Source organism: Pan paniscus, chromosome 17 (assembly GCF_029289425.2).
Source record: "Pan paniscus chromosome 17, NHGRI_mPanPan1-v2.0_pri, whole genome shotgun sequence".
Taxonomy (NCBI): Eukaryota; Metazoa; Chordata; class Mammalia; order Primates; family Hominidae; genus Pan; species Pan paniscus.
Window position 1 is genome coordinate 79702147 of NC_073266.2, and position 21297 is coordinate 79723443.

General features: G+C 38.4%; 2 protein-coding genes across 23 annotated transcripts in view; one reads left to right on the forward strand and one right to left on the reverse strand.

The window, feature by feature from the left end:
• PIGN (phosphatidylinositol glycan anchor biosynthesis class N) overlaps positions 1-6141 on the reverse strand; it is a 141773-nt gene extending 135632 nt beyond the window's left edge. For 3 of the 11 annotated variants that reach the window (XM_034943903.3, XM_034943902.3, XM_055102510.2), the window contains exon 1: positions 5737-6017. The gene's annotated coding sequence lies outside the window, so the exon portion shown is untranslated. Of the gene's footprint in view, positions 1-5736 lie in introns of all 11 variants that reach the window. The other 8 variants (XM_055102512.2, XM_014342372.4, XM_055102513.2 and 5 more) reach the window with 5 other exon arrangements.
• The window catches only part of RELCH (RAB11 binding and LisH domain, coiled-coil and HEAT repeat containing), a 119868-nt gene continuing 104710 nt past the window's right edge, over positions 6140-21297 (forward strand). For 3 of the 12 annotated variants that reach the window (XM_034943895.3, XM_003827267.6, XM_014342363.4), the window contains exon 1: positions 6144-6923. In XM_034943895.3, the coding sequence (XP_034799786.1) occupies positions 6398-6923 (526 nt within the window). In that variant the 5' untranslated portion in view covers positions 6144-6397. Of the gene's footprint in view, positions 6924-21297 lie in introns of all 12 variants that reach the window. The other 9 variants (XM_055102505.2, XM_063597352.1, XM_055102508.2 and 6 more) reach the window with 5 other exon arrangements.

Below are 21297 nucleotides of genomic sequence, written 5' to 3' on the forward strand. Positions count from 1 at the left end.
CATTCAAATCTTGGCTTTTGCTATTTGTAATAATAAAAAATTGGAAACAATATCTAACCATAGGGAACAGATAAATTGTTTATTCATAATGAAATACTATATTTCTGAAAAGGATACATCTCATAAATATCAGTATTAATAAAAAAAAATTTAAATATCTATTGCCCTTTTCTCCCCAACACAGTCAAACTTCTTGAAAAGACTGAATGTGACCTCTTTTTTTTCCTGACCACCTAAATCTCAAACAACTTAAACCCTATTGTCATTACTTCATTAGAAAGTAAAGACAGTTAACAGTGCAAAATCTAATAGCTATTTTTTAGTCTTCATTTTCTAAGCAACCTAAGCTTCCTGGGCTAAGTGATCCTCCCACCTCAGCTTCCCAAGTAGCTGGGACCACAGGTGCATGTTCACCACATTCAGCTAATTTTTGTATTTTTTGTAGAGCGGGGGTCTTGCCATGTTGCCCAGGCTGGTCTTGAACTCCTGGGCTCAAGTCATCTACTCACCTCGGCCTCCTAAAGTGCTGGGATTACAGGTGTGAGTTGCTGGGCCCAGTCGCCTTAACCTTTTTATTTTTATTTCTTTTTAGACAGAGTCTCGCCCTATCTATCACCCAGGCTGGAGTGCAGTGGCGCAATCTCGGCTCACTGCAACCTCCACCTCCCGGGTTCAAGCAATTCTCCTGCCTCAGCCTCCCAAGGAGCTGGGATTACAGGCACACAGCATCATGCCCAGGTAATTTTGTATTTTTAGTAGAGATGGGGTTTCACCATGTTGGCCAGGCTGGTCTCAAACTCCTGACCTCAGGTGATCCACCCACCTTGTCCTCCCAAAGTGGTGGGATTACAGGCATGAGCCACCATGCCCAGATGCCTTCTCCTTTTTAATAGGCTGTTTCACCTGGCTTCTATGAACATTACTGCTTTCATTTTTCACCTACACCTCTGACCAATGTTGAACAGTCTCTATCTGATCACTAAATTTTGGAGTTACTCAAAACTTGGTCCTCAGCTGTCTTTTCTTCCCACTCGATACTTTCTATCCTGGCAAGTTTCATCATATCTGTGGCTTCAGTTATCACCTAATATGCAAAAGTCTCAACAAATTATAGCTCCAAATCCATATATGTAACTCGAACCTTTATAAATCTACATGGACATTTCAAAGACACTCAAACTGAGTAGGTTTAAAACCAAATTCATAACATTTCCCATGAGCCTTGTCCACTACCTACTAAATCCTTAGTGTTCACAATCTCAGTAGGTGGCACCATCTTCCCACCAAGTATGTAAGTCTGAGAAATAGGCACCGTTCTTTACACCCTATTCTTCCCCTTTATTTAATCTAACAATTGTCCACTTTGTGTTTCTTGAATCTGTTCATTTGTCTTAATCTCCATTGACACCTCTATAATTTAAGATGTATACCATCTCTTGTGCGAACTACTGCAATGCAGGAATAGGTCACCCCTATATACTCTAACCCTTCTCTGATCCATTTCTTGCCATGTAGCCAGAGTATTACTTGCTTTTCTTTTTTCAAAAGAAAATCTGAACATCTTACCCCTTGTATAAAACTCTCCAGTGCCTTCTGTGAAGCATTCACTGTCTTTAAAGTCAAAAGACACGTTTGCAACAATATGGATGTTCCTGAAGCCTGGTATGCTAAGTGAAATAAGCCAGGTGCAGAAACACAAATACTGCATGATTTCACTCCTATGTGGAACTTAAGAAAGTTGACCCCCACTGAATTAGAAGCAGCATGGTGGTTACCAGAGGCTGGGGTAGTTCCACAGGGAGGGGCAATTGTAGAGATACTGATCAAAGCATTCATATTAGAGTTAGATAGAAGGAATAAGTTCAAGAGCTCTGTTGTACAGCATGGTGACTCTAGTTAATGATGATATATTGTATTCTTGAAAACTGCTAAGAGGGTAGATGTTCAAATTTCTCATCACAAAAATGATAACTATGTGTAAGGTAATGCATTTGTTACTTAGCTAGATTTGAGCATTTCACAATGTATATATACTGAAGAACATCATGTACACAATGAATACATAAAATCGTTTATGTTAATTAAAAAATAAATTTAAAAATGAAGTCACAGCTGAAAAAAAAAAAACTCTCCAGTACCTTTTCACCTACTAATCTAGACTAAAATCCTTAATGTGACTAACAAGGTCTTTTATAGACTAGCCTCTGCCTTCTTTTCTAACCCTGTCTCATAGCACTCCCCTTTACTTTGTAACATCTCACATCACTGGCCCCTTCTTTTATTCAAGTATCCCACTGCTATAAGACCTTCGTAGGCTCAATTCCTCTCTGCAGAATGTACTTGCAACCTATCTTCCACTCTCTCCTAACATTCCATTTCAAGCATCACTTCCTCAGGGACTATGCAGGTCAAGTCAGAAACGAAAACTTTTACTTCAGTTTGTAATTACATAGCTTTGTCTACGACTATTTGAATTAATGTCCGTCTCTGTCACTTCACCACAATTCCATGACAGCAGGACGGGGCATCTCCAACACCCATCAGAGTCTTATGCACTTAGTAAGGACTCAAATGTTTGCTGAATAAATTATTTCGAATTACCATTTCAAGGGTAAATGCAATGTGCACTACAGCCACTAGAGGATGCCCTGCTTCTGTTTTTGTTCCTCCAGAACAAGATGTGAAGACTGAAAATACTTAAAAAAAAAATTAAACCTTTTATGATAAAGTAATTTACTATTAATGTAAATAAAATTGCAGTTATTACAAAATATCAGCATTCACTACTTATTTTAATTAGTTTAATTGCTTAATACTAAATATTACTTAATACTTCTCTTTAAAGAAAATCACAATTTATTCAGATTTATTGAAAAAGAAATACCTCCAAAACAAATGCATAACTATTAAAATTTTAAAAAGATATATGCATGTACCAATACAAGTTATCTAGTTTATCTGTGGATGTTTACCACACACTGAAAAACAATAAAACATGAGGTATTACTAAAACCTCAAGTCAACCAAAACTTGCATTCAGAATATTACTTGTGGTTCTTTTAAGACTATTAAAACCTAAAATAATTTTTTAAATACTAAAATGATTGACATGCTTTGAAAAAAGGCATCTTTTACATCTTCATTGCTAAGGCACAAGCTTTAATAACTATCAGTCAGATGAAACATTAGTTGTAAGGGCCTAGATTAATGAAAATCTTACTAAGTAGAAAGGAAATTTCCCAACACTATTAATAATAAATTATTATAAGTAGTGATCGGTAATTTTTAATATTCCAGTGTGTGTTACTTATACATTATTCACGAATAACCAAACCTCTGTGTATTGTGGAAAAGAAAAGTACATACTGGGAAGACTGGGCAGTTGATTTCTAATGGGCTTACAAGATCAAACACACAAGTTCATGGTTATAGGATAGGAGGCAGAAATAGAAGCAGAAAACCACAGATTTGTATGGGAAGAATTCCTCTACATGCAAGTTCTTACAACTCTCTGAGGAAACATTTTAAATCTATTTTCAACTTGTGTTTTAGAACTGAGACCCCAAATTAAAGATAACTCCCTTCAGCCCTACTGACTTAATTGCTTTTTCAGGCTTGCACTGCCAAAACGATTGATATTAGTTTTATTTTTAAACACTTGTCAAATGTTCTCAACACATACTAATATTTCAATAATTAATAAGTGACCACAGTAACAGTTATTGTGTAGCAGGTACCAGGCACTGGGACAAGAACATTCTCAATTCTGTGTACTTCCCTTATCCCCTTTGATAGACGAATGCAAGTGAGGCTGAGAAGTTAGGTAACTTTTTCAAGGTCTCACAATAAATAATGAGTAGAATTGGGATCTGAACTTAAGCTTTTCTATCTTATAAGCATAATCCTCTTCAGGAATCCTAAATGCAGGAGATTTCTCAATTTCCCAATCATGGAGATGGAAATATTGTATATAAACAATCCATTTCTAATCATGCCCTTCCCATGCCATTCACTAATCCTCCATTCCTGGATTCCAGAAACTGGTTCCATTTTAATCTCTCTGGAAAATTCAACTAAAATATGGATCAGCAATCCCTTTTGCTAAGAAATCTCTAACAGGATACAGTATTTGCCATTTCAATTCTATTTGGGGGGATTTTTTTCCCCATGTTTTACTTTTAATATATGGCACAGAAAACTATTTATCATTAAAACATTGGGAACTAATGTCCTATAAAAAAAATAGTTTAAATTCTTGGTACTTTTTTTTTAAACTTCTAGCAAAAATAAAATTTTAAAAACCCAAATCCCCATTCAAATGAAAATTTTAGTTTATGGAGCCTGGGTAAATTGAAATTAAAGCCTACTCTTAACTGTTGGCATACTTTTACATGTAAACCAATAACCTGACCTAAGGTTATGTAAGAATCGTCTATTTTAATTTTTCCATGGAGCTAACGGGAGATACTTTACTGTGGAATGTTTACTACACACTGAATGTAATATGTCACTTACCTGATAGCACTAATTACTACTGCCTATGTACTTCGGCATTTACTGGAAGCTGTACACTAAGAAAGGAAATCTAAAGCCTGCAAAAGTGGTCATTTGTGTGTGAAAAAAATAGGAGCCATAAGAAATAGCAGTCTAATTGTATTGACTGGAAATTCCTTTACCTTTTCAGATCATAATCAAGGAATGACATAAAAGATAAACGTTGATCTTCTAAACTTAGGATATGTACTTTATATGCTAACATTTCATCAAAAAAATCAAAACTCTCTGAAGCATTCAACTTTTAAAATAGTTCTAAGTTCCAAAACCTTGATTCTAGCCTGCATGAACGAGTCAGAAATGTTGCAGGAGACAGTGGATAAAGAATCGTTTGGGACATAAGAGAAATGATGTTAATTCCTTTGACTCCTTATTAGCGGAATTGAATTTTTTTTTTTTTTTTTTTTGAGACGGAGTCTCGTTCTGTCGCCCAGGCTGGAGTGCAGTGGCGCGACCTCGGCTCACTGCAATCTTCGCCTCCGGGGTTCAAGCGATTCTCCTGCCTCAGCCTCCTGAGTAGCTGGGATTGCAGGCGTGCGCCACCACGCCCAACTAATTTTTGTGTTTTTAGTAGAGAAGGGGTTTCACCATGTTGGTCAGGCTGGTCTCGAACTCCCGACCTCGTGATCCGCCCGGTTCGGCCTCCCAAAGTGCTGGGATTACAGGCGTGAGCCACCGCGCCCGGCGTGGAGCTGATTTTATAACAACCACTCTTGGCTTAAGTTTACTTATCTGTCTACTGGTGAGACAGCATTTGATATTCTGAAGGGTCCCTGTTGTGTAAATCGTGTATTAAATCCTAAGCGTTTATTGAGCACCTAACAATTTGTTTTCCAACTCGACGATGTTCCCAGATCCAGGCAAATGCCAACCTCAGCGTTCCCTTTTCCGTTTAATCTCTCCAGCCCCCGTCCCCACCCACAGGCAGGACCACCTCCGGGGCTGACAAGTCGTGCTGTCGCTAGGCCTCCCGAGTGTGCAAGCATGTGGCAGAGAAGGGAAAAGAAAGGAAGTCACATTCTGACTACAGGCCTGGGCACTTGCTATCCATGGGGACAAAATGTCACCACTGGCAGCAAATAGCGAGAAAAAGTGCAGCGCAGTAGGGAAACAGCGCGTCCGCGGGCGCGACACCACAGTTTGGGCGCCGACACCCTCCGCGCACTGGTCCCTGAACTTTACCTGGAGCTTATCCCGGTCAGGCCTGATCTCGAAAACGAGGGCTCCTCAGCGCGAAGGCAGGACCCAGCTCCATTAAAGCTCTCGGGCAGTGGTCCCCTCTACCCACTGAAGCGATAGCCGGGAGAGTATTCCTAAGCCACCACTACAACCACCCCTCAATCCCGGAACGCCCCCAACACCTGCCCGGCCGCTGCTGCTCTCGCGATAATTCTCGGGCCAGTCTCCCGTCAGTCCGCTCCACGCCTTCCTTCTCTGACCAATCATGGAGGAGTCGTGGGTGGAGTTTTGCTTTTGAGCGGAGAGCGGGGCCTTCAATCTTTGCTATCTGGCGCTGGGAATGGGCGGAGCTGAAGTGGGCTGGGGCGGGGCTGGGGCGGGGCTAAATCGGGGAGAGGGGCAGGGCACGCTCCAGTTCTCGCGAGACTGGAGACCAGGAAGACGCCTGCAGAGCCGGGCTGCTGGTGCAGCAGAGGCTGAGGCATCAGGTGCAGCTGCATCCGGATCTCCTGCCTTGGAGCGTACTCCTTGTCTCTAAGTCGGGAGGCAGGACGTGGTCCGGCCGGGGCTGTGGAGGTGCGCTGTGTCCCCTGAGGCCTAGAGGATTCGGGCTGCGGCCTGTCGGAACCAGTCAGGGAGGCGCCCACACTCCTGACAGGATAAGATGGCGGCGATGGCGCCTGGAGGTAGTGGCAGTGGTGGCGGCGTGAATCCATTTCTCAGCGATTCGGATGAGGACGATGACGAGGTAGCTGCAACAGAGGAACGGCGGGCAGTACTTCGGCTGGGTGCCGGAAGCGGCCTAGATCCTGGCTCTGCGGGCTCGCTGTCGCCACAGGATCCCGTGGCCTTAGGAAGCAGTGCGCGGCCAGGGCTCCCTGGGGAGGCGTCGGCGGCTGCAGTGGCCCTGGGGGGCACCGGGGAGACCCCGGCCCGATTGTCAATTGATGCGATCGCTGCTCAGCTGTTGCGCGATCAATACTTGCTGACCGCCCTGGAGCTGCATACCGAGCTGTTAGAGAGTGGCCGGGAGCTGCCTCGGCTGCGCGACTACTTCTCCAATCCAGGCAACTTCGAGAGGCAAAGTGGAACCCCGCCGGGGATGGGGGCGCCAGGGGTCCCTGGAGCAGCCGGCGTTGGGGGCGCTGGAGGTCGGGAACCGAGTACAGCGTCGGGCGGGGGACAGCTCAGTAAGTGGACGCAGCCTGTCACACTCCGGCAGGGTATTTGGGATTGTACGGAGTTACTGTAGGGGAGAGGGGGTATTTCTGCGTGGGTCCCGATAGGGACATTTTAAGGAACGAGAGTATTGGGGTGGGGGCGCTCTTTTGCGGTGGAAGCAAGAGGATCAGGCAATGACTGTTCTCTCTGCCTGCTTCCAACCCTTGGCTGGTGTTGCACTTGGCTCCTGGCTCCCCTACTGGTGTCAGTATCTATAAAATATCAAGAGTTTCTAGTTCACTGGCTATTACGGGACTCCAGAAGGTTCCCTTTTATACTAGTTTATTGCTTTAAGCATTTTCCTTTTTCTCCAGTTACCTGAATCACACTACCAGGAAATAGTGTTACCTGAATTGCCTGCAGTAGTTCTTTGAGTCTGAGCCAGGAGAGAAAGAATAGGACACACTGCTGCTGTCTCCGAAAAGGCAGATGTACTTAAGACCCTTTGTCTTTGGGACGACTTTTTCACCGCCAAAATTGGGTTTTCTGCTGCACAAAATTTGTTCTGTTGAGATAAAGTTGATGTAATTCAGTTTCAATGCCTTAATTTAAGTAATGTCCAAAATTACAGGAAATCCAAGAAGCAAGGCAGACAGGTTCTACCAGCAGTCTGTCTCACCATCGCACCACCTTGCAGGCTTTTCTCTGCATTAGATAGGAATTGACCTTTTTACCTTGGAATGATTTTTAGCAGCATAGAGTAATCGTTTACCCCATATATTTGTAAGCATCTCTTATGGCTTGAAAACTTACTGTCAAAGATGTACTGTACTGTATGTAGGATTCCCAGTGTTCCCTTACTAATGTATGGAGATGTTTTAGTATGAGGCCATATATTAATTCTATATTAACAAGTATTCATATAGAATTTTTAAACTGCAGCCTAATTGATTTTTTTTTTAATCACTATGCTTTTGAATAGTGCCAGAGACTTAAATTGCCAAACGTAGACGTGGTGGAAGCTTAGGGAGTGCATTTTCTATCAAGGTGAATCTTAAATATATTTCCCCCTTGGATATGGGATTTTCTCAGTAGTTATAATTTCCTTACTCAATATGTAGGATAATCTTCTTTTTCGGGAAAAGATTTTCTCATTGCTGACCTTTAAGACTATAAAATGAGACAGTAGTGTAACAAAATTGTTATGTGTGGTGGTGGGTCTTTTTTTGTTTGTTTTTTTGTGTTTTTTTTTTGGTTTTTGTCTTATTTCTAAGATTTCTAAATTATCTCATGATTTTTCACCAGACAAGGTCTAGCTAAGATGTCACCTTTGTACATGCTTCCTCCAGGCTTAGGTAGTTGCTTGGTTTCTTTCATTGTTAACACTTTCAAACCTCCATCATAGCCTTTAGCCCGTTTGTATGTGATTGTTGACAATACCATTTTTCTCCATTGGTCAGTTCTTCAGAGACATTTTTATAATAAATTTCTCACACTTTGCTCAGTCCCTGGCTGTTGATGAACATAACTGAATTGTATCTGCTGTGTTTTCAACCGTATTAATACAGTGAAATGGATTATTCCTTCGTTGGTAACTTTATTCATTTAATTTTAAAGAATTTCTTGACCTTTTCACCCTGTCTTCTTAGGGCTATCATAGCATTGTTTCTAGTGAAAATTCCTCCTTGCAAACTTTTTGTATTGAAAGAATTATAATTGAGCTCATTAAATAGTTTAGCAGTGTTTTAGAGTAAAACCTTACTTCTAAGTGCCTTTGCATTATACATTTTTATACTTTCTTGAAATAACTAGAGTCTTATGATCAAATATCACAATTAAATATTCATGTGCACCTGTGCTTTTCTATTATCCTCATTTATTTGTACCTGTTTTAGGTACTGGATATGTAAGTGTGTGTGTTTGTCTCTATGTGTGTGTGTACACATCAAGTTTATTAAATTTTTACTTAATACTAAGCAAATGAACAACAGGACAAAAAATTCAAAATTATCCATAATCCCACCAATGGTATTTGCTTTTCCTGTCTTTAATGGTAGTTGCCTTACCTGTCTTTTCTGTGCATGTGTTTTAAAAAACAAAAAATGGATTAAACTGTTTAACATAGTCTTATACAGGCACTATACTTTTTAGCATCAACTTGGATGTAAAATTTGCATACAGTAAAATTTATACGTTTTAAGTGTGTGCAGTTTGGTGAGTTTTGACAAATCAGTCACTACCACAATTAAAATACAGAACATCGGCAGGGTGCAGTGGCTCACGCCCGTAATCCCAACACTTTGGGAGGATGAGGCGGCCAGATCACGAGGTCAGGATTTCGAGACCAGCCTGGCCAACATGGTGAAACCCCTTCTCTACTAAAAATACAAAAATTAGCCAGGCGTGGTGGTGGGCACCTGTAATCCCAGCTACACGGGAGACGGAGGCAAGAGAATTGCTTGAACCCAGGAGGCAGAGGTTACAGTGAGCCGAGATCCCACCACTGCAGTCCAGCCTGGGCGACAGAGCAAGACTCCATCTCAAAAATAAATAAATAAATAAAAGTAAATAAAATAAAATACAGAACATTTTTATTATCCCCAGAATTCCTTCATTCAATATCCTTACTTCCATCTAGACCACCACTGATCACTTAGAACAGAATTTCTCAACCTGGGCCTGGGTACTTTCAACATTTTGGGCCTGGTAATGCTTTGCCGTGGCTGCTGGCCTGTGTATTATGAAATGTTTAACAGCATCCCTGACCTCTACGCACCAGATGCCTTTAGCAACCACCCCCATACCTATGCCACCCCAGTTATGACCACCAAAAATGTCTCCAGCATTGCCCAGGGAAGGGGAGGGCATAATTTCCCCAGTTGAGAACTACGTCTTTAGATAAGTTTTGCCTGTTCTAAAATTCGATATAAATAGAATCATAGAACGTATTTTTTTGTGTATCTGCCTTCAGCATGTTTTTAAAAGTCATCTATGTCTTTGTGTGTATTTCTAGATCATTCCTTTTTGGTTTTATCCCCAAAAGGGGGGGGGATAAAAAATTTGTGTCTTTTAAGACATTTGTGTTTTTTCCAGTTTTGTGTTATTGTAAAGAAAGCTCCCATTTACGTCTTTATGATAAACTGCCAAACTGTTTTCCAAAATGGACCATTTAAAATTTCCACCACCAATGTACGAGAGTTGCAGTTTCTGTACATCTCCTAAACACTTGGTATTTTCGGGCTTTTTAATCTGTCATTTTAGTGAGAATGTAGCAGTGTCTCATTGTGGCTTTAATTTCTATTTCCCTGATGACTAATGATTCTGAGGTCCTTTTCCTGTGCCTTTTGCTTAGTATATTTTTTATGAAATGCCTATTCAATCTTTTGCACTGTTTTTTTCACCTTCAACTTCCAGGGTACATGTGCAGGGTGTGCAGATTGGTGACATAGGTAGACATGTGTCATGGTGGTTTTCTGCACAGATTAACCCATCACCTAGGTATTATGCCCGGCACGCATTAGCTATTTTTCCTGATGCTCTCCCCCTCACCCACCATGTCCATGTGTTCTCATTGTTCAGCTCCTACTTATATATGAGAACATACGGTGTTTGGTTTTCTGTTTCTGTGTTAGTTTGCTGAGGATAATGGCTTCCAGCTCCATCTATGTGCCTGCAAAGGACATGATCCTGTTGCTTTTTATGGCTGGCTGCATAGTATTCCATGGTGTACATGTATCACATTTTCTTTATCCAGTCTTTCATTGATGGGCATTTGGGTTGATTCCCATGTCTTTCCTATTGTGAATAGTGCTGCAATGAAGATACACATGCCTGTATCTTTATAATAGAATGATTTACATTCCTTTGGGCATATACCCAGTAATGGGATTGCTGGGTCAAATGGTATTTCTGGTTCTAGATCTTAGAGGAATCACCACACTGTCTTCCACAATGGTTTAACTAATTTACAGTCCCAGCAACAGTGTAAAAGTGTTCCTATTTCTCTGCAACCTCTCCAGCATCTGTTGTTTCTTGACTTTTTAATAATCACCATTCTGACTGGCCTAAGATGGTATTTCATTGTGGTTTTGATTTGCATTTCTCTAATGATCAGTGATGTTGAGCCTTTTTTCATATGCTTGTTGCCGCATGAATGTCTTCTTTTGAGAAATGTCCATTCGTGTCCTTTGCCCACTTTTTAATGGAATTGTTTTTTCTTGTAAATTTGTTTAAATTCCTTGTAGACTCTGGATGTTAGACCTTTATCAGATGTATAGATTGCAAACATTTTCTCTCATTCTGTAGGTTGTCTGTTCGCTCTGATAGTTTATTTTGCTGTGCAGAAGCTCTTAAGTTTAATTAGATCCCATTTGCCAATTTTTGCTTTTGTTGCAATTGCTTTTGGCATTTTTGGCATGAAATCTTTGCCCGTGCCTATGTCCTGAATGGTACGGCCTAGATTTTCTTCAAGGGTTTTCATAGTTTTGGGTTCTACATTTAAGTCTTTAATCCACCTGGAGTTAATTTTTGTATAAGTTATAAGGAAGGAGTCCAGTGTCAATTTTCTGCATATGGCTAGCCAGTTCTCCCAGCATTTTATTAAATAAGGAATTCTTTCCCCTTTGCTTGTTTTTGTCGTGTATGTCAAAGATCAGATGGTTGTAAGTATCCAGTCTTATTTCTGAATGCTCTCTTCTGTTCTGTTGGTCCGTGTCTGTTTTTGTACCAGTACCATGCTGTTTTGGTTACTGTAACCTTGTAGTATAGTCTGAAGTGAGGTAGCATGATGTCTCCAGCTTTGTTCTTTTTGCTGAGGATTGTCATGGCTATACGGGCTCTTTTTTGGTTCCATATGAATTTTAAAAGTTTTTTCTAATTCTATGAAGAATGTCAATGGTAGTTAAATGGGAATAGCATTGAATCTATAAATTACTTTGGGCAGTATAGCCATTTTCATGATATTGATTCTTCTTATCCATGAGCATCCATTTATTGTGTTCTCTCTATTTCCTTTAACAGTGGTTTGTAGTTCTCCTTGAAGAGGTGCTTCACTTCCTTTGTTAGCTGCGTTCCTAGGTATTTTATTCTCTTCATAGCATTTATGAATGGGAGTTCATTCATGATTTAGCTCTCTGCTTGTCTGTTGTTGGTGTGTAGGAATCCCTGTGATATTTGCACATTAATTTTGTATCCTGAGACTTTGCTGTAGTTGCCTATCAGCTTAAGAAGCTTTTGGGCTGAGACAGTGGGGTTTTCTAGATACAGGATTGTGTCATCTGCAAAGACAATTTAAGTTCCTCGCCTCCTATTTGAATACCCTTTATTTCTTCCTCTTGCGTGATCCCTGGCCAGAACTTCCAATACCATGTTGAATAGGAGTGGGGAGAGAGGGCATCCTTGTCTTGTGCCAGTTTTCAAGGGGATTGCTTCCAGCTTTTGCCCATTCAGTATGATATTGGCTGTGGGTTTGACATATATGGCTCTTATTATTTTGAGGTATGTTCTTTCAATACCTAGTATATTGAGAGTTTTTAACATAAAGGAATGTTGAATTTTATCAAAGGCCTTTTCTGTATCTATTGAGATAATCATGTGGTTTTTGTCTTTAGTTCTGTTTATGTGATGAATTACATTACTGATTTGTGTATGTTGAACCAATCTTGCAACTCAGGGATGAAGCCAACTTGATTGTAGTGAATAAACTTTTTGACATGCTGCTGGCTTCGATTTGCCAGTATTTTATTGAGGATTTTTGCATTGATGTTCATCAGGGATATTATTTTGCCCTTTTTTAAATTAAGGTTTTTTACATGTTGGTTTTGTTTCATTATTGAGTTGTAAGAGTTCTCTATATGTGCATTATCAAATGTGAATTTCGCAAATATTTTCTTCCAGTCTGATTTGCCTTTATTTTCTTAATGATGTGTCTCAGACCAGGCGTAGTGGCTCACACCTGTAATCCCAGCACTTTGGGAGGATGAGGTGAGCAGATGGCTTGAGCCCAGGAGTTTGAGACCAGCCTGGGCAACATGACAAAACTCCGTCACTACAAAAAAAATACAAAAATTAGCCGTGCATGGTGGCCTATGCCTGTGGTCCCAGCTATTTGAGAGGCTGAGATAGGAGGATCGCTTGAGCCTAGGTGGCCAAGGCTGCAGTGAGCCATGATACCACTGCACTCCAGCCTGGGAGAAAGAACGAGACCCTGTCTCAAAAAAAACCCCAAAAAACAGTGTGTCTTGTGAACAAAAGCTTTTGATTTCATCAAATCCAGTTGACTGTTTTTTTCTTTAATAATTTATGTTCTGTATGTCCTTTTGAGAAACATTTGCCTACCCCAGAGTTGCAAAGATTTTCTCTTACAAGTTTTATAGTTTTGACTTTTACAATTAGGTCTATGGCGGCAGGAACTGTATTTTAATGAAGGTATCATAAAGGAGAAAAGAAATATTTCTTAAATATTCCTCCTATAAACATGTAGACATTTATAGTACAAACTTTAGTACAGTTTTAAAATACTTGTATAAAACTGTGCTCAGTACTGTATTTGGAAGATTTCAACTAAGCTCCCGATCACACAAATTATATTGTCTAGGACAGGGCTACTGCCTATTTTTAAAGGTCCTCTATATATTCAATTTTAGCATGTCAATTGATACTACTTGGATGTGATTTTATAATACTCAATAAGCACTTGTTGGTTGATTATAAACGGTTTAAAGATTGGTAGTATGGATTATCTAAAACATTATTTTGATTTGTTTTTGTATATATTTTGATTGATATGTGTCTGATCTGAAAATTCAGAATACTTCTGAACAATAAATGTATAATAAAAAGTGGTTTTCTTTATTTAATGATGTTTAAGAACAATGCAATCCTATTAACCTTTATAATTTTAGATTTAGTGAATTATCTCCCTAAAACTGTTGACTTAATACTGTAATATAGTTGTGCTTTTAAACATACTTTAAGAAGTCTTCATACTGTTTAATTTTTTTCTTGATTATAAGAATAATCCATATTTACAAAACATTCAAATATGAACAGGATATATAGCTTTATAAGTTTGATGTTTTCAATAGAATTTCTATTAACTGAATAAAATTACTTTTAACAGATATTCTAAGGAAATCTCAGTTTTGGATAAATTCTTATAGCATCGTTGTAATGTTCCTACTAAATTTACATGATGAACCAATTAGATCTTTTATATGTAATATTATTTGCTGGAATATACACACACTCTGTGTGTGTGTGTGTGTGTGTGTGTGTGTGTGTGTACCCTGTATTTTTGCCAGGTGAGCCAGGATAGCTTCCATTCAGTACTTTGTTTTCTAGTTACATTGCAAGATAAAAATTGTGGTAATGACATTGATGAACACTGAGCAGGTTATAGTAACTTAGCAAGAGTAATGCTTTTTCTGCTTGAAGCATTAGGGCTCTAATCAAAATTAGACTGTAATTTCTTATGATTAGCCCAGTTCTTTGCACAATAGAGATGTAATGTGATCAAGTGGAGAGGGCAACTAACATGCCTTTTGGTGATAGATTTCTTTTACCATGCCTTCAGATTTTTATAAGGCAGCTAACAGGAGGTAGTCATTTATGTTTGAATGTAATCATTTCACCTATGAGCTTGCAGCCTTCCAAAATCATCTTCCTTTTTTTTTTCTTTTTTTTTCGAGACGGAGTCTCGCTCTGCCAGGCTGGAGTGCAGTGGTGCAATCTTGGCTCACTGCCATCTCCACCTCCCGGGTTCAAGCAGTTCTCCTGCCTCAGCCTCCCGAGTAGCTAGGACTACAGGCGCATGCCACCACACCCAGCCAATTTTTTTATTTTTGGTAGAGACCAGGTTTTACCACGTTGGCCAGGCTGGTCTCAAACTTCTGACCTCATGTGATCCGCCCGCCTCGGCCTCCCAAAGTGCTGGGATTACAGGCGTGAGCCACCAAGCCTGGCCTAAAATCTTTCTTTCATGATCCAACGTATCGTTTCTCAGAACTCTGAAAGCATATATCTAACTATGCTCAGTGTTCCTTTCTTAGCATCGCCAACACTAAGATGTCACGATTGCTTTCTTACAAACTTTTCATCCCTTCTACTTTATAAAGTAGTTCCCCTCTGTTAAGTTGGGATTGGATTTAGTGTTTCCTCTGCTTTCTGAGAGAGAAAATACCAGCGCAATTTTTCTTTTCTTTTCTTTTCTTTTTTTGAGACATAGTCGCCCTCTGTCGGCCAAACTGGAGTGCAGTGGCACAATCTTGGCTCGCTGCAACCTCTGCCTCCTGGGTTCAAGTGACTCTGGTGCCTCAGCCTCCTCAGTAGCTGGGATTACAAGCCCGCACCACCACACCTGGCTAATTTTTGTATTTTTGGTAGAGATTAGGTTTTGCCATGTTGGCCAGGCATGTCTTGAATTCCTGGCCTCAAGTGATCCACCTGCCTCGGCCTCCCAAAGTGCTGGGATTCCAGGCGTGAGCCACTGCGCCCGGCCCCATCACAACATTTCTAAAATTTATTAAGTTCACTGCTTTTACCTGAATTAGACTTTCCACTATTCTCTGGGCCATAGACGTTCCTAAATATATCTACTGTGTAACTGTCATTTTTCTTTCCTATGTCTTTCCAATTGTTTCAAATTTATTCCTGTAGTTAGATATAATCCCTGCTTAGCATGGTGGCCTGAATATAGTTGGTATTCAGTATTTTTACATCGATATATTTATTAAACATTGTGGTCAGTTAAGGATTACAGCGATCTGAAAGTTTAATGCATATCCTTGAGCTTATGTTCTTGATGGAGAGGTAAGACTAACACATGAAAGAATTTGAGAATAGTCTCCTGTGGCAAAGATAATGTTTACAGAATATAAACATTCTGTTATAGAAAAATCTTTGTTGATTGTGAAAATGAAATGGGCCTGTGGGGAAAGTAAAAGTTAAGTTTGACCCTCAAGAGTGGGTAAAATTTTGAATAAATAGTAACTTTATTATTTGGCTATATTTAGACTCTTTATCCTGAGTAAGGAAAGGAAAAGGAAGTACAGGTGAAGGAAAGATAATAGCTCTTGTATTTTTTCATGTTTAAAACATGATCTGGGAACATGACACTCCCTGCTTACCATGATCTGCTTACCATATAATAGGGTGTTTCCACTGGGGTAGTTGCAAAAATACAATATGACATTTCAGCCTCTTGTGGTACTCTACAAGGAAGCAAGATAAGGATATTAATCTGGGAAAACCAACCTTATTTCTGTGAAAAATTAAAATTATGCTTTCTACTTTTCAAACAAGGAAGTTAGAGCTGGATCTTCAAAATGTTTGTTAAAAACCTAGATTGGTTGTTTGGCATTTTTCAGTCAAAAATTAAATTGAGTGAATTTGTTTTTAATTTAGCTTTTAACTGTGCTGTTCCACCCTATCCTGCAGCTCCCAGCCTCCCAGCCTTGTCTAAAAATACACAATACTTATATCTGAATTACAAATATCAGTTGAGAAACTTCACATCTACAGTATACTTAGTTTCTACAAACTAAGGAAATCTATATAGGAAAACCTGAACAAGTTGACTGTAAATTGATTAATTTTCTTTAAGGATAGATTCCTCATAGATTTCTAAGAATTGAATACCCATTACAATTGAATATAGCAATGGTATTTACCAAGATTCAGCAAAAGATAGCGAGATCAAGAAGAATGCCCTAGAGCTGATATGATTGGATTATACTAAGATACAGGACAGACATCTCATGTTGGTGTGAACAAATAGAGAAATATGGGCTTCATCATAGTAGCTGTGGAAACATTTTGACTGATAAAACAACACTAGGTCTGTGCCAGACTATACCAACTATAATTTTGAAATCAGCCTATTGTTTGAAGACCACTGGACTTATACCAATGTCTGATCTTCAGTTCTGTCTCTGCCACTTACTAGCTCTTTCAGCTTGGGTAAATCACTTCTTAATGCAGAAGGCAAGCCAGATAGTACAAAATTGATCATTTAAAAAATAATTAGAGTGACAAACCATAGCACCACACTAAGTCACAGATGAATAATCTGCCTAAAGCATCACTTCATTTCATCAAGGCGCCCACACTGCATAGCATTAAACTTAATCAAAATTAGGATAGTCACATCCTACATGTGATTGTAGGATATCTGGGCAAAGCCCAGGATCAACTAAACCTCAACTGACAGCCAAATATAGTCATCAACTGTTCCTCTCTGTGAAATAAACTAACAAGGCCAAATTAGCTTGTGCTCTCTTTTTTTTTAATCTTCAGGGTTTGCTGCATGGTTACTTACAAGTTTCTGATCTAGTCATGGAGCATGACTAAACCTCAAGGAGGAGTAGAACACAGTTGCAATCATGGGTGTAGCCTTCTTCCACATTTTCTCACCTATTATGTCAAAAATCCTCAGCCGTCAGAAATAGTGTTCATTTGTTTTTGAAACCAGCTGGTCCTGTTGTGGGTGGATAAGATTGCTCAAGGTAGTATCGTTGACATTTCTGTTACTTCAAACCACCTATCAGTGTGTGCTTGTGAGCTCCCTTAGTTTAGGCTTTAGCTCACATTTGTACCATCAGTTTTAGTCTTATCCTATGGCTTTAATCTCTTCCTCCATCCTTACTCTTACTTGATTTTAAGAGTTATTCATTCATAGTTATTTATTCATGTCATTCTAGCTAAAGCCTTTTAAATAAAATTGCTTCCTGCTGTCCAAAGCAACTTTTTCAAACCTTTTTTAGTAGCAAAAAAATATATATTACAGAAAAAATTTATAAACCTCACTAGGAATTTTTTAATTTCTTCTCTTTTTGTACGGGATATTTGTCAAAGTATAAAAGTGACTTTAAAATATTTTATTGTGGCTATGTATAATAAAGTTATCCCTTTAGTTTTGCTTCTTCCTGCCCTTTCAACCATGTTGTCCATATGCAAAACCTTTATTCTACTCACATTGTTTCATTTTTCCCTTGAAACATGTGTTATATTTTCTTGAATATTTATATTTATTATATTATATTAATATTCTATTTTCTTGCCTGGTATCCTTGTCCACATTATTTTTTTTTCTTATGGAATACTTGTCCTCTCTTCCATATTTCTTCTAAATCCTGTGCATCCTTAAAGGAAGATCCTGTTTATATTCCTGCCTTTCCCTAAAGTTTCTCCAGCCCATGGTGATCTCTAAATCTTCTGTACTTGAGGGGTTTTTTTGGCTGTTCCACTTATGGAAATTAATTATATACAGACCTGTGAATATGTGTTTCTAATTAACTCTTAATAATATTATTGAAATGTTTGTGTGTAGATGTTTTAGCTGACTAGATTTTTTAAAAGATGTTAGCTCATAGGTCTTATATTGTCCTCTTTCATGCCTAGCACAAATGCCTAAGGTAGACAGTTTATAGAAAATTTATCTATGTATCAACAGTACTTAATATTGTGCCTGGCATACAAGCTTTCAGTAAATATTGAAGTTACGTTAAAGAATTGATCTTTAGGTAGTAGTTTCCTACACATTTATAAGTTGGGAATATTTTCTTGTGAAAATTAACCTTTTACTTTATATCCGATTTCCTCAACTCTGTCTGAGCAAGATTCCATCAAAGCTCTGTTTCTGAGGCCATTCACAACATCAAACCCAACTTACCTGGAATCTAGGCGATCAGAACCTGGATGCTCTTACATATTATTCAAGAGAACCAATGGTTTAGAGCTCAGGCTTTGCTGTCGGAGAGCTTGAGTTCATATTTCTATTCTGCCACTCCCTCATTGCATGACTCTGGATAGTCTTTGTTTCCTTTACTGTAAAATGCAGATGGTAATGACTCCTTTAGCACGGGGTTGTTATGAAAGGTTATCTGTGTAAAGTATGTGGCATAAAATAAGTGGTCAAAAAGAATGTTAATAATAATAATTACTATTGTTGTCATCATTAACAATAATCATTCTCTTTACTAATAGCTTTTCATATGATAAAGTCATCTTGTGTTATAGAAATTTTAAGTGACTAGCTTGTCAATAAAGTTTCAGCATGTAAGTTTCTTCCCAAGTGTAAATCTTGACTTTGAAGTTCCACTCTTTCTGAAACCCTGTGACAAAGAGAAAAAGACAGTGGGCTGCAAACTGGGAGGCTTGAATTCTACTTCTGGCTTGCTCACAGATTAATTTTTTAACCTTTAAGATAAAGTAAGCCAATTGTATTATTGTTATCCCTGTATATGACTTAATTCCAATGATTCATAAGCTTCCTTAGGGCAAGGACAAAGTTTTACCGAAGTTTTATCTTTGTACTCCTCACTATGGCTTAGTAAATACTGCATAAGTACATAGCTTCAGTTCTCTCATCTGTAAAAATGAGGGGATTGTACTGTCTTAATTCCTTTTAGCTCTCAAATATTTTGGACATAGAGGTCAGTGAAAAATTAGCCCCATCTTTGGAGAGGAATTGAGGATCAGGAAAATATAAATGTGAGTGCCGCAGTTGCTAAAAGTAAAAGGCTGTCCCCAACTTTTTTTTTTTTTTTTTTTAATGGAGAGATAGACCAAGATCCTGGTCTATCCAGAAATTAGCCTTTCTATTCTGGTGTACGATGTGTATTCTAAAGTGTTTCACATCTTTCCTTTCTTTATCACCAAGGTTACTGCTATACCAAGCCTTCCAAATAATTTCAGAACTGACCTTGAGTGGGAGGAGGCAGAGTACCTTTGTGGTTTTACTCTGACGTTTATAAATACAGTGCCCACATAAAAGAAACTTTTCATTAGTATTGAATGAATTTTACATTATTTCCAAAGTAGAAAATTTGTAGTCTTATTTTTTTAACTTTCATATTTTAGAGTAGCCTTATAGGTTCTCTTTCTTTGACATACATCTCTGAGATCCCTCCTTAAGTGAATAACTGTTTTTTCTTTTCTTTTCTTTTCTTTTTTTTTTTTTTGAGACTGAGACTAGCTCTGTTGCCCAGGCCGGAGTGCAGTGGTGCGATCTCGGCTTACTGCAACCTCCGCCTCCCAGGTTCCAGTGATTCTCCTGCCTCAGCCTCCCAAGTAGCTGGGTCTACAGGCGCATGCCACCATGCCCAGCTAATTTTTTGTATTTTTAGTAGAGACGGAGTTTCACCGTTTCAGCCAGGATGGTCTCGATCTCCTGAACTCGTGATCCGCCTGCCTTGGCCTCCCAAAGTGCTGGGATTACAGGCGTGAGCCACCACCCCCAGCCCTTGAATAACATTTTAAAATGTTTACACACAACCTCAGGTTTAAATAGAATTACTTTTAAAGTAAGTCTGTTATTAGCAATATCTTTATATTTATTGAATTTATTATTATAAATTTCTTTCTCATGACAGATTTTTTTAAGCATGGTTGAATAAATCGTCTTTACTGAAAGAATTGTAATATAAAGCGAATTGCTTGATTTTTTTTCCATTTAATTGTGAATTGGATACTTTCATGATTTTTAAATTATAAAGTGCCCATATTAAAGTATATATTAAATGTAATTATGGGGGAAAATGCCAAAAGTGAAAACAAAAAGCTCAAATAATACAAAGAGAAATATGTAGTGAAAAATGTACTTCTGCTTCTCAGAGTCAGTTATTATTAATAATGTATTGTGCATGTTTACAAAAACATTAATGCAAATGTAAGCATATATAAACATGATTACTTAGACTTATATATCCATGTCCTTTAAAAAAATTATTTTGCTATTCCTGTCAGTGACCTCGTTCACAGTAGTTGTTCAATAAATATTTAAATTACCCAATACTCTTTTATTAGTCGACAGCTGGTCCGTTTTTCTGATGCATTTGGTTCTTAAAGTGCCATGTAATTTTCAAGGATCTGAGACTAAGTTTTTCAATTATAGTAAAAACATTTTTCAGCAGTACTAAAATATTAAATGTAAATATAAATAAAACTACTTTTGTATGTGATTTAAAAAATCAATCTGCACGACTGTGTATAATAGGTTTAGTTCTCAGACTTGATAAAACTTATGAACAGGTTTTGCCAGTTTACCAACTATGATGAAAGTACCTGATTATTTGTTTCTGAGTTATAAAGTGAATTGTTAAGAAGTTACACAATAGGCATCCTGGTATTTGAAGAAATGCTCTGTAGTTAAAATACTTCATATTAGAATATGGTAGATTCTTAATAAAAGAGGCTAATTTCCCCAAACTCTTCTTGTATATTAGGACATTTGGAAAACAAAAGGCATTTGCTTCTCCTGGAAAAGAACTGTGGCTTAATCTAAAGAAGCACATTTACCTTGAAGCTTTAATATAACCTGTTACTAGTCTTAAAATCCAAAGTACATATGGGGTAGTCCAGTCAAAGTTAAAATTACTTTCTTCCATAAATAATTTTTCTTTCTGA